General features: G+C 40.9%; 1 protein-coding gene across 1 annotated transcript; it reads left to right on the top strand.

Annotated features, from left to right (window-relative positions):
* Window positions 1-1,469: 1,469 nt before the first annotated feature.
* On the top strand, window positions 1,470-9,597 carry rhcgb (Rh family, C glycoprotein b). The gene is made up of 11 exons (XM_069685827.1): window positions 1,470-1,823; window positions 4,166-4,358; window positions 4,828-4,978; window positions 5,285-5,432; window positions 5,547-5,713; window positions 5,819-5,956; window positions 6,105-6,241; window positions 6,378-6,502; window positions 6,611-6,684; window positions 7,730-7,797; window positions 8,469-9,597. Exons 1-11 carry the CDS (start codon window positions 1,484-1,486, stop codon window positions 8,500-8,502), a joined length of 1,575 nt encoding a protein of 524 aa, XP_069541928.1. The 5' UTR covers window positions 1,470-1,483; the 3' UTR covers window positions 8,503-9,597.
* The last annotated feature ends 3,381 nt before the right edge of the window (window positions 9,598-12,978 follow it).

Genomic DNA, 12,978 nt, shown 5'->3' with positions numbered 1-12,978 from the left:
GACATCACCAAGGAAGCAGTGCTCAGCTGAGCAGTAAGATCAATGAGCACAGATACCTGCTCACTCATTTAATTAAAGAAGTTCCTCATTGTTGAGAACACAACCAGTGCATTCACCTATATGTTTAGCTGCTGACATGTTCATTGTTTTCATAGTGAGATAATGATAGGACAAGATATTTTCTTTCAGAGTCATTGTGGCTTGGCAAAATAAATTGTCTAGTGTAAGTGCCTTTAACCTTTCTAATAGTGGTGTGGCCAGGACATGTGACTTGCAGAATATGAAAACATTTATCTTCAGTTTTAGCTCTAAAATCACTTTCTTCTAACAATTTCTCTCTTGAGCCCATCAGTGTCACTTTATACATTTCTTCATTTGAGTAACAAATCTGAGATTAACTTATTAATTAAGTTGGTTATATTAAAGCATTTTAGTCCACTTATCATCAGAGAATTTAAGGTAAGCAAGCAAATGATCTATAAGCTGATGTATAGTATTTCTGAAGTCATGTGTCTTTAACCTTCTTGACACAACAAACAAGTACAGGACAGGTAGGTGCGGATCACCTTTACTGTTTACATGTGACTGTCCATGTGTACATTCATCAACGCAGTCCTCTAGTGAAGTCGGAGCTGCTTTGAAGACTTACTGCAGCCAGTAGGTCTATGTGCGTTTATAAGCAAAGAGGCAATTCATCTGGGCATCCGTTTAAAGTTGTTCTTAAAAAAGTAAAAATAGTTTAAAAGTTTGTGAAATACACTTATTTGCCATCTTGCTAAACGCTAGAAACGTAGCAAAAAAGTCTGTTCAAAGGTAACACAAGCTGTCTGGAACCGCTTAAACTCACTTTTAACACAAATTTCTTGAGCAAATTTTCCACTGGCTGACTGGCAACAGCTAGCTAGCTAAGAAACAGTCCTTGTCATAACCCCCTTGTTTAACAAGAGGGTTATGGTAAGGACTGTGTTTAGCTAAATAAGTCAAATAAAAACCTTGTCTCAACCTTGAACCCTTCTGCTGAGACGGTTGACTTGACGCAAACCTGTCATGCATCTTTCTAATGGGGCCCAGCATGGATACACATTATTTACAGTTAATGCTTCAGAGATCAGCCCTGCAGAGGAGAGGAGAACGCCCCCACCCTCTGACTTTTTGTAGGAAAAGAAAAAAAATAATAAGAGCTGTAAATATGTGCTGTTGAAAGAGTTTGTGTTTGTGTTATGGGAGGAGGTTTCCAGAAGCTTTTAAAGCTATGTAAACCCTCTATAGCTCCATGCATTATGACCTTGTGTAACCTAACCAGGCTAGAATAACAACACAGCCTGTTAACAGGTAAATGTATGTATCAGTAAATATTTTCTTTATCCTGTTTGATCAGGATATGAAGTATGTTTTTCTTTTTTCTATTACCTAAGATGTGTGACCACCTGAGAAGAGAGTCAGGTGCAATGCAAGTGGAGGGAGTGACTTTGGGAGTGTCCATATGATAAAGCAAACACCCACCTTTGCTCATCTTCACTTGTGCTTGAGATGCTCACAGCCTTTAAAGTGTCTCTGTAACATTTTTTTTTTTACTAAAGATCAAAACTACCCAAGAACAATGGGCTGCATTCAAAGCTTCAGGGAAATTTGCGACCGTACAAAAAACACCAATGTTCGTCTGAGTCTTCCAGCAGTCTGCTTCGTGTGGCAGACAGCCATGATCATCTTGTTCGGGATTTTTATTCGCTATAACGAAGAATCAGATGCACACTGGGTAGAGCACAGGAAGGTGAACAATATATCCAGTGACATTGAGAACGACTTCTACTTCAGATATCCAAGTAAGTGACTTATTTTTCTCTGTTAAAAATCATTTTTCCAACTGACCCAAAACTCATCTTAAAATCACTTTTATTTTGTCATTTGTAAATATAGACACCCTTAAATCTTTACACATCCCTCTTTATAATCTAAAATAAGCATCTATATTTTCTGCATCTGCACATTTAGCTCTTTGTTTTATCATTATATTAATATTTGGCTGTTAATCGTGTGATTTTACTGTAGTTAACTTTGTTTCTTCTTGGTTTACAAAGCTGATGATATTTCTCAGGCTGTGTATATCTGTCAGATCATTCCCACATTGCTGACAAGGATCTGACATCCACAGGTGCAAATTTCCCCTGATGTTTGACTTCCCTCATCTCAACCTTTTATTCAAGTTTAATTACACCTGAAATATCAACACTTACCTCTTTGTGCACAAGCATTCTTTCTTTCAATTGATCATATATCAGATGCTTGCAATATTGGGTTGTGCATGTGAGAGGATTGTATGGGTGTGGTTGTAGTGCTCACTTCCCTAACAGCCTACGGTGTCAGTGACAGGCTATCATGAAGCCATCTCAGATATGGTGTTGGGTGTCAGATGATAAATGTATGTCCTGACACACTTTGCTGCCAGAGGACCAATAAGACCTCGTCCTAAAGGTCACAGGACCTTGTTTTCCAACACGACGCCCACCATCTGTGCTGACAGGAGGTCAGTCTGACGTTTGTGACACCTTTGGTGTTTGTGAGGCTGTAAATATTACACTCTGTTTGATGCAAAAACTATACTGTTTCACAGAGCAGTGGGAAGCTATTGTACCCTGAGGTGTGTCAAACAGTTATAGTGTTACGTTGTAAAAGATACTGGCTTGTTTATAGTATCCACATAATGTTGTTTGATGGTTTTAGCAGACAGAGACTGTCTCACAAAGAGGAGACACCTGTTCCTGAATTTCATTTCCATTGAGGCATTACACTTATTTTATTTCATTGTTTTCTCTCTGTTCTGGTAGGCTATTATTTATTTCTTTATAATTGTACATTGATATTAATACTATATAAACATTTTTAATGTTTTTAAAGATGTCCTTGTCATCTCCCAGAGTTTTCCCCTTCTTATCTAAAATGACCTCACGTGGCCCTGCACTGTGGTGACATGTTGTCAAAGCAAACCTTCTGTATACAGTGTCTCCACATGCATATCCGTTCATTCATAACTACATACAATAATTTAGCACTTACCTTAAAGATGAGGCGTTATAATAACCCTGATTGCTGATTTAACAAAATTACAAAGACAAGATCGGATACAATAATGATTTAGTTATATATGACATATATAATTTTTACGTTTAATTTTTTCCCTTATATAATTCAAGAGTGAGGGGAGATTAATCTTTTTTTTTTTTTTTTAAGTAATACAATTCTCTCAGAGTGTTGCTGATGTTTCAGGTTCATGAAAATGCGATGCACGTGAGGTTAGAGTGGCCTTGTCCCTTGACCACCAAATTCAAATCAGATCATCCTTGAGTCAAATTCTATGTTTGTGCCAAATTTGAAGATATTCCCTCCAAGTGTTCCTGAGATATCGCATTCCCAAGAATGGGAGAGAAATACTGGCCAGAGTATGATGATGTCACAGTGAAGTTGCCCTTTGACCTTTTGGTTAATAAATGTCATACCTACTTACTTGCTTTGTTATTTTCTGCTTTCATAAAATTATGTCTTATAATTAGCATATTAGCTCTTGGGTATTGGCCAAAATGTTTTTTTACACATCTCAATAAATTGACCTTTGACTGTTGACCACTAAGTCTAACCAGTAAATCCTTGAGTCTAAGTAGATTTGACCAAATTTGAAGTGAATCTGTCTAAATGTTCTTGAGATATTTCATTCACAAATTTGTAACGGACATCAGGTCAGAGTGAGATATCGTGGTTCTTTCTTGGGCCCGTTGTATTTTACTCATGGGTTGGATTTGATTGGTTGTAACTTGTCAGTTCACAATAAGCTCAGCGGATATTCCACTATTCATCTCCTATGATGCTAACCGTAGGTTCATCACCTGTGGTGCTCCTCTCTCAGTCATCTTATCAAACCCAGCCCATATTAGATAAATGGCTATAATTGGCCTGACCTGAATCAGGGCGGATTAAAATCGTCGTAAGAAGGGAAAGTGAAAAATCTGCCAGATCAAATATAACATAAGCTCAAAGATGTGTCTGGTTCCCAGGATATTATATGCGAATAGAGTGCATGCCAACTGCGCACAGAGAGGGCTAAAGAAAAACGATACAGATATTCCTTCCCCTTTCTTTTCATTGTCACCCTCCTTATCTCTATGCCCTAAAGGTTTCCAGGACGTCCATGTGATGATCTTTGTTGGATTTGGCTTCCTGATGACATTTCTGAAGCGGTACAGCTTTGGTGCAGTGGGTTTCAACTTCCTCATCGCCGCCTTCGGCCTCCAGTGGGCGCTGCTAATGCAAGGCTGGTTCCACTCCCTGGACTACAGTGATGGAAAAATCAAAATTGGAGTTGAGAAGTAATTGTTCAGTTTTTTTTCTCAATTATGACATTATTTACCTTTCTTCTTATTGTTATGAATTTGATGAAGGTGTATAACGATGATAAAAGGCAACAAAAGGTCACTACTTTGATCAACCAACATCAGTGATGTTTCTCAGCTCTGGTTCTTTTGTGTAATTACTGTTTAATATGTTTCCACCTGCATGGTGGAGAAACCAGTCTGACTGGATCCCATAAAAATATTTCCAGGAGCATTGCACTTCAGCAGATGATACCGCTAAAGTGCAGCCAAGTCAAGTAGCTGTACGACTATGTGTGTTTTTCTAAGAGACAAAGAAAGACGACTAGATTCAGAGTGTTATTGTTGGTTCAGTGGTCAGAATTAAATTATTTTTCTTAACCAGCCAAGCTTAATAATGTCTCATATTTGCACAGATCACAGATTCAGTTTCTCCCTGACATTTGAACTGTTTTTCCCTCCTCAGCTTGATCAACGCTGACTTCTGCGTGGCGGGATGCTTAATCGCCTACGGGGCGGTGCTCGGTAAAGTCAGTCCAGTCCAGCTGTTGGTTCTGACTCTGTTTGGGATCACATTGTTCGCTGTGGAGGAATATATTATCCTGAATCTCATACATGTAAGCTGAAACAATACTTTCCTTTCTTAATTCATAAATATATATTCAGCTGCACCAATAAAACTGGAGAGAACATTTCACCAAACACACACACATAGTTTTTTAAATATTCAAAATCAAATCCAATAAAAGTTTGAAGCTAAAGTAGAAAGTAGAAAAAAGGGACCTTTTTGTCAGGTGCAATCCTTGGTGATCAACATCCTACGAAAAGTACATAAACATATAACCGCCTAGAGACTGCCTACTGACATCTTCATAATCGTAACTAATATTTCTGCTATCACTGCGAACACTTTTCTCCTGAAGGCCAGAGACGCTGGAGGCTCCATGGTGATCCACACATTCGGAGGTTATTATGGTCTCGCCATCTCGTGGATGCTCTATCGGCCGAACCTCGACCAGAGCAGTCGTCTGCAGGGCTCCAACTACCACTCTGACGTCTTTGCAATGATTGGTGGGCGGGATTTCATACATAGTGATTTTTTTTACTGTCACAATACTTCCTGCTATACTGGTGGAACTGTGGATCTATAGAATTTGCAATGTCCACCCTGCTTTCTGCACACAGGCACCCTCTTCCTGTGGATGTTCTGGCCCAGCTTCAACTCAGCTATCACAGACCACGGGGATGGGCAGCACAGAGCGGCCATCAACACATACCTGGCTCTGGCCTCAACTGTGCTCACGACTGTGGCCATCTCCAGCCTCTTTCGGAAACACGGGAAACTAGACATGGTGAACACCAGCACTGTTTGTTTGTTTGTACACATCATCCAGTAAGGAGAAATCAAACCGATACACTATTTCTTTTCCTACCTAATTTCTGCTCTTGTTTGTCAGGTCCACATCCAGAACTCCACTCTTGCAGGAGGCGTTGCAGTGGGAACTGCAGCAGAGTTCATGCTGATGCCGTACGGGTCTCTGATCGTAGGATTCTGCTGTGGCATCGTCTCCACACTGGGCTATATCTACCTCACAGTATGCTATACTTGCCACTACTTTGTCAATACTTAAAAACTACTTTTATTGTAGTAGTTCTTACCTTTGATCTTAACTCAACTCTTGGGCACAATCTGTGTTTATTAACAAAGTAGATTTAAGCAGCTCGTACTTCTGTCTCTCTCAGCCCTTCATGGAGAAGTATTTGAAGATCCAGGACACATGTGGGATCCATAACCTGCACGCCATGCCAGGAGTCATAGGTGGCATCGTGGGAGCCATTACAGCTGCAGCTGCATCAGAGTCAGTTTATGGAAAAGAAGGGTGAGTGGTCCCTGCTTACAAATAGAAAACCAGCAGCCTGGGGTCATGAAAGCTTTAAATTTAATGATAAGTAATATTTGTATTCAAGTAGCCGAATGTGGTCTTTTTTTCTAAGTTTCATTTTTCTTTATTAAAGGCTGAGAAACACCTTTGACTTCGAGGGTGATTTTGAAAACATGGTCCCCTCGCGGCAAGGCGGTCACCAGGCTGCAGGCCTCTGTGTGGCCATTTGCTTTGGTGTCGGCGGAGGCATCATTGTTGGTAAGGAATAACCACTGAAACCAGCCTTAAGTAAGATGAGTTTGTTTGCACATAACGCATGTTAGATTTAGTGTGTAGGGATAATGACTGTATTTATATTCTTCTCAGGTTGTATCTTAAGATTACCTATCTGGGGAGATCCTGCAGATGACAATTGTTTTGATGATGAGCCCTACTGGGAGGTGAGAGACGATTATTTAAAGGAGCAATTGGCCCTTAGAAAAAGGCGCAGTGAGTCAAAGCTGAAGAAGCAATAATATTTGAAATAGGCGCCATAGCTGTGGAGAAAGTTGTACAAACAGCTCGTGGTTTCGCCCATTCTTCATTCCTACAGCACCCAGCGTGCATTGCGCCCCTCCCTCTGAAAGGAACGGCCCAGCGAGAGACGCTAGAGTGAAATACTACCATTTCGCTGCAGGCAATGGCTCAGAGCGGTACAGAATCCGAAATACGATGAGAATATACCGGTGGATCGTCTAAAAAATCTTCAGGTCTGCAGTCTACATTTCAAACCTGACGATTTTAAACGAGACATGACATCGGAGGCGGGCGTCCTAGATTGAGGATGTGTAGTTTAGCAAGCTCCCTAGCCTCCGCCAGATGACACATTAAACGCTGTCTGGCGGAGGTTTTCCAGGGCCCATTGGAGAAGCGGATAGCGTCCTCCATTTTTTGGCATTAGCTTCCCATAAAAGCCTGATAGGACTGAAAAATCGGCGAACTGGCCCTTAGAAGGCATGAAGCGGTTTTAACAGTTTCAGGCAGGAACATCATTATCAATACACAACTGAATCAATCAACCAATCAGATGCTCTTATTCACTGATAGCAAGCTTTTCTGTTCATATGGTCCAATCTGATCTGATGGATAGTATTTCTGTAAATCTTTACTGTGAGGAGCCAATCAGGAGCAGATTTAGCCGTGATGCGTTACATGAGATACTCAAAGCTTTATTTTATATAAATATGAAAACAGACTTTGATTTACGGTTTGTTTTGCATTTCCTGCTCTGCAACATTTTACTGTTATGTGTTCCTCTCACCCTGAGGCGGATTTTCCAGTCATTATGTATGTTACTGAATGAGCTGTGTCATTCTGCCTCCTCTATTTACACAGAAACAGTTAATAATTTTCCATTTTATGACATCAACAAGGGCATCCTAGCTTTTTGTCATATGTTGATTGTCTGGTTATTGAATCGTTGTGTTAAACTCTAATGGTTCACAGCTTCCTGAGGATGAGGAGAGTGTCCCTCCGATCCTTCAGTACAGCAACCACATGCAGAACAAAGAAATGTAAGTGCCCTTTTAAAGTATCTGACAACAGTGTTCTGGTCGTGGAGACACGCTGTCCTCGATGCAGGTAGAATGCCTTTGTTGCTGTGTCATGTGCTGCATTCAATGTCCTCTTGGTGGCAGCAGATCCAAACTTCCCAAACTGCACGTGACTCGTGATTCCTGCCCTTTGTTGGGAATTTGTGTCGATACTGTTGATTACAGTTTGAACACATGCGGCCAGGATGTTGCTGTGTAGACATTGTGGCTCCTCTGCTGTCACTCAGTGAGGGCTGCTTGTGAAATGCTGATGCGACCCTGAGCTGTGTGCGTCCACGTGAGGCTCACCTGTGATGTTTGTTGATTTCACAGCTCGGCTCCGCACGTGCTGCTCTTCAAAGTGACCTTGATGTGGAGTCACATTAGTCGTGTTTACATGGAAAAAACTGAAGTGTGGATTCTTTAAGATGTTATATTTGAACAAATGAAAGGCCTTCAGTGTAAATGATGTTGTAGAGCATGCAGGAACATCAACAGGCCAAATCTTGTTGAATGAAATAGGGGGGGGTTTTTGCAGGCCAAAATAAATCATAATAAAGAAACCACACTGTTTTTATTCAACATTTTTTGATTTGATAGGAGCTACAAAGGTGTCATTGTTTTTCACACTCTATTTTTTATTTTCATTTCAGAGCTGAGTCAAATTTCACCATGGCCCAGAACTGACACCACAACGGGTCTCCTTCTATATCACACATGTGCCGTCTCTTCCCTTTACTCTGCTGGACACAAATATTCATTTAATACAATTAATATGATCACCCTCCAATCAAAAACACTTATTTTTCAGACAGTGAATAAACAGTATGTCTCTTAAAAGGTTGTTCAGCACACAATTGAACCTCAAACTCTTGTTTATATATTTGTGTATTTCAAGTGGAAGAATCTTGCAGTGCAATAAGACATTTTCTTATTCTAAGATATTTAATTTCAGTATAAATCATTTAATATTCATTTAAATACTCGTATTAAATACTCTGTTAATTAGGGATATTATCTTAGTGGAGTGATTTGCCCCATTTCAACAGCAACAGATGTAATTTCCTTTTTTTCTCTTGTGTTACATAAAAGAAGATGTAATGACTCAGTGCTGGATTAAACCCTGACTGTGGGAGAACATAACTATTTAAGTGCTGGGGAGAATAATATGTAAAACCATGTATTGTAATATGTTTGCTTTACAGACTGAGTTGCACTTTAAGGACTTTCCGCTGGGCTTTGGCATCGCAGTTTTTCTTCTTTTAGGTGTGTGCGGTGTGTGATGTTACAGACTGCTGGTAAAACGTGAAGAGAACAGGCAGACTTTCAATGCTTTTAATTTTTTGCACAGGTTTATTTGCATGGTTTAAATTTCCATTAGATGCATTAATAGCAGAACATTAATGATTCTGAGTGTCTTCATGTAGAACTTTGTGTATATTGTTATTGATTAGACATTTCTAAATTAAGTTACGTGACATAAAAAGATATTTGGTGACACTTGAACGCACCAAAAATATTTCATAAACACACCAAAAATATTTCATAAACACACTAACTACATTATGGTGTTTAATATAAATCTATTTTTATATGTCTGAGGACTGTTGGTAGGGGCATTAAAGTGTTAGCAGATATTTTAACTTATGTTATAAATGCAAAAATAAATGTTTTGTTCATAACCTAATAAGTGTACATTTAAACACTGTAAACGGTTAAATATTTATCTCCTGCTGTGAAATGTAACTTTGAGAATGAATAAAAGGTTATTAACAAGTGTCATCATACATGTTGTGCCCACTTTCTTTGAATGAAACCAATTAACTAAATACCCTTAACCAATTGTAGAAAATAATGGATTAAAAATTCAAGATTTTTTAACAAGAAGGAGACAAAGTCGTCTCATCAAATAGCGCCTCAGCGTTTCCTCTCCCGCGAGGTCACACTGGGGGCAAAGGTCACACACCCTTATTGCTCTCTCGGGACACTGTGGTGACCAAAGACAAACCAGCCTCATCATCATGTCCTTGGGTCAAAGGGCAGCTAAAATGCAAGGTCACTGACAGGGCTGCACACATATGCTGGAGTCAATCATTTTGAATGGATTAATAGAGAGTTTTCCTGAGGATTCATACACTGAATATCGGTGCTATTTTTGCACATTGGTGGGTAGAAACCTGAGGGAGGGGATTTATTTCAATAGGACGAATAAATAGAACATGATGCCCAGTTTTTATATAACTACTGAAGGTCATTTCGCTACGCAGTTTATTTCTGTAGCAGCCCTTCTGTCCATCATTTCCTCACATAGTTTCCATGTGCTGCGTGCGCTGTTTCATCGGTCGCAGGCAGCGGCAGCAGCTCATGGTGGGAGTGCGAACGATTCCCACACATGAGTAGCAGCGAGGAATCCATCTCCTCGTCCCGTCTCCTCGCTAACAAAGGCAGGCTTAGTGCTGTTTTCTTTTGTCATCAGTAACGTGTTTGAGTAAAGGAGGTAATGGTGCCACAAGTGCTCCAATTAAACGAGATGCAGCCCTGCTGGGAAGAAAGGCTGCCCCATTGCCCTCCATACACCCCCTCCTCCTCAATACATACACACATATACACACACACACACAAACCGGGCCTCTTCTCATGCTACCCCCATGCAGTTCCCGCCCATTTCTGCTCATGTTTATTCATCAGCTACTTAAAGGGCAAATGCAGAGGCCTGTTAAAACTAGATCAGACTTATTTATTAATGATACCCGGCCTTCCCCTGCGAGGTTCAGGGAGCCGGGCCTTATGGCGGCCATGTTTGAAGACATTTACTTTCCTTTTTGCGCAGCTACTGACCACAGATGTGACTTCCACAAACTGTACAGGGACAGCAGGGGAGGGGGGGGACCGAGAGGCCACAGAGAAGGTGAGATGGAGAAACTTCAGGAGGCGAGGGGGCATGAAAAGAGGGAGGGACGGAGAGAGAATGAGGCCTCACTTTCATTGCTGATGACTGACTGCCTGCCATCCGGGCTCAATCATGATCTTTGATTGACAGGTCGAGGGTGGGAAAGAAGGGGTGCAGGAGGAGAGCTTAGAATGGGAGCTGCACAAAACATACTCCCATACAGGGGGCTGCAGAGACGCTCATTAATGATAAAGAACATACCAGGAAAAGCATGTTTTCTCTGCATGCCAGAGATGTTGTTTGTAGGTCGAGATTAGTTTGTAATCTTCTGCACATGGAGGTTTAAAGTGGACAGAACACTACAGGGCTAAGTACAACGTGGGAGGTCGCGATGAAGCACCTGGCTGTTGCTATTTGGCTTTTTGTTTTCTTATTATCCCAAGAAAACAAAGTAATATGAGTGACGGCGATCACGTTGCCTGCCAGCGTTTTCATTGGATTGGTTAATCTTTACAGATATGTGTCAGTCACTGCAGTAAAACGCCTCTGAATTCAATTTACAGTTACGAGGATTTACAGCAGTTAGAGAGGCATTCAGGGACCCATGTTCACTCCCTTATAAAGAGAGCAGTAAAGCCCCCATTGAAAGCAACCACAAGTCCATAGAAGTGTTCATAAACTACTCAAGCCCACTCTTTTCTCTCTATACTGTCCCTCCATACAGCTTCAGTGTCCCCTAAAGGTTACTTCTCAGCAGGTGCATTCAACTCCCAGAACCTTTCTGACCATTTCCAGGCTGCCTTTTTGAGCCTCGATCCTGCCAGAATTTCCCACCGTCAGTGCTGTCCTCATCACCAGTGCAGGAAAGTAATATATTCAAGTTGATTTCACTGATAAAGTTGCAAAAAAAGATGATAAAAAAAATGCAAGACAAGCTTATAAAAAACAATGAATTGGCCCCGGACCTTTTTGCTTTATGACCCTTTACAAAAAATACAGTATCCAGTTGGATCAGTTTGTCACCAACACTTTTTAAACAGAGATCATGCATCATGATGCCTGCTTTGTTTTGTTAAAATGAAACAAACAAAAGCTTTGTCTCAATTCAGGGGCTGCATCCTTCGATGGCCGTAGTCTACAGAGGATGCGTCATTCATAGACCGCTCAGGACGAACTGATATGAGACGGTCTGGTCTATGGAGGATTTCCTGTGTGCGTGACCAGCTGCTCCCGCCTTTAACATTGCATCACCAAACGTGGCTCCAGTCGTGCTAACTACCTTTCATAACTAACGTCACGTAACTTAACCTATTGCTTTAAAGATAATTTGTTTCAAGGGCCCTTTCGTTATTTTTAACATTTGTATCGCTAGCTATACAATCGAGTTACAACCCAAAACTTTCACAATTAAAAGTGTATTCCTCGGCCGACTGAGAGTCTGCCACCTCGGGATATGTTGGGAAAAGGAAGATGCATTTTTCGGCTGCATCTGAAGGAGCCTTTGAAATGGGACAGCCTTCGACATGCCACTGTGATGCAATCGGCCTTCAAATACGCCCTCCGAAGGATGCAGCCACTGAATTGGGACCCAAATGGAACACCTCAGCAGCCTATGTGATTTTGATTCAATTCGGTGCACAGAAGCAAACAGTGGCGTATATTACATCGTCTGCATAGAGTGTGACTTATACCCCTCAGGAAGAGAGGTTGCTTTCTAAACACTAACGATGGTCCTTTGACTGCCAGTTGCGCATGGTGGTTGAACTTGTCCTCTGCTCGGTGGGTGAGGAACTTCCTGACCAGGTTGTCTTCACAATTCACAGAGATTTTGGTCTCTGTAGGTTAGCTTCTAATTTCTTCATCTTCTTTTTCTTTTCTTTTTTTGGGGGGTGGGTACATTTTTTGCAAAGTTTTGGCTATAATTTATTCTTCTTTGAGTTAGCTGCTAACTGCTTGTGGGTTGCAAACATGAGACCTCTTCAAAAGGTCACAACCTGCCCCCACTTTCCAGCTTCCCCATTTACACAGAGGTAACTTGGCTCTGTCACTACCTTTGCTGTTTGCTTTAAGACAAAACAACGTCTCAACCCATTTTGTCTTGGTACCCATAAAACAGAATGACAAGGTGGAAGAGAGGCGGAACATTACCGCCTTGAACCGTCTGTGTACAAGGGGCTAATGAAGCGGAACCTCTTCCAACAGTTATTTCCTTTCTAAACTTCGAGGATCATTTGTTTTAATAAATGTCTGAGGCCCAAAATAAAAATATATGG

This window comes from Semicossyphus pulcher, unplaced genomic scaffold (genome assembly GCF_022749685.1).
Source record: "Semicossyphus pulcher isolate SPU_LCO1_2020_fin unplaced genomic scaffold, fSemPul1.0.p SCAF_8, whole genome shotgun sequence".
In the NCBI taxonomy this organism is placed as follows: Eukaryota; Metazoa; Chordata; class Actinopteri; order Labriformes; family Labridae; genus Semicossyphus; species Semicossyphus pulcher.
Note: the sequence above shows the minus strand (reverse complement) of the source record. Positions and strands in the feature narration are given on the sequence as shown.

Excerpts from the sequence above, each read along its gene's own strand:
- rhcgb (XM_069685827.1), top strand. The coding sequence starts at position 1,484 with ATGATAAAGCAAACACCCACCTTTGCTCATCTTCACTTGTGCTTGAGA. Across the intron at positions 5,714-5,818 it reads AACACGGGAAACTAGACATG|GTCCACATCCAGAACTCCAC; the intron begins GTGAACACCAGC and ends CTTGTTTGTCAG. Across the intron at positions 5,957-6,104 it reads TGGGCTATATCTACCTCACA|CCCTTCATGGAGAAGTATTT; the intron begins GTATGCTATACT and ends TGTCTCTCTCAG.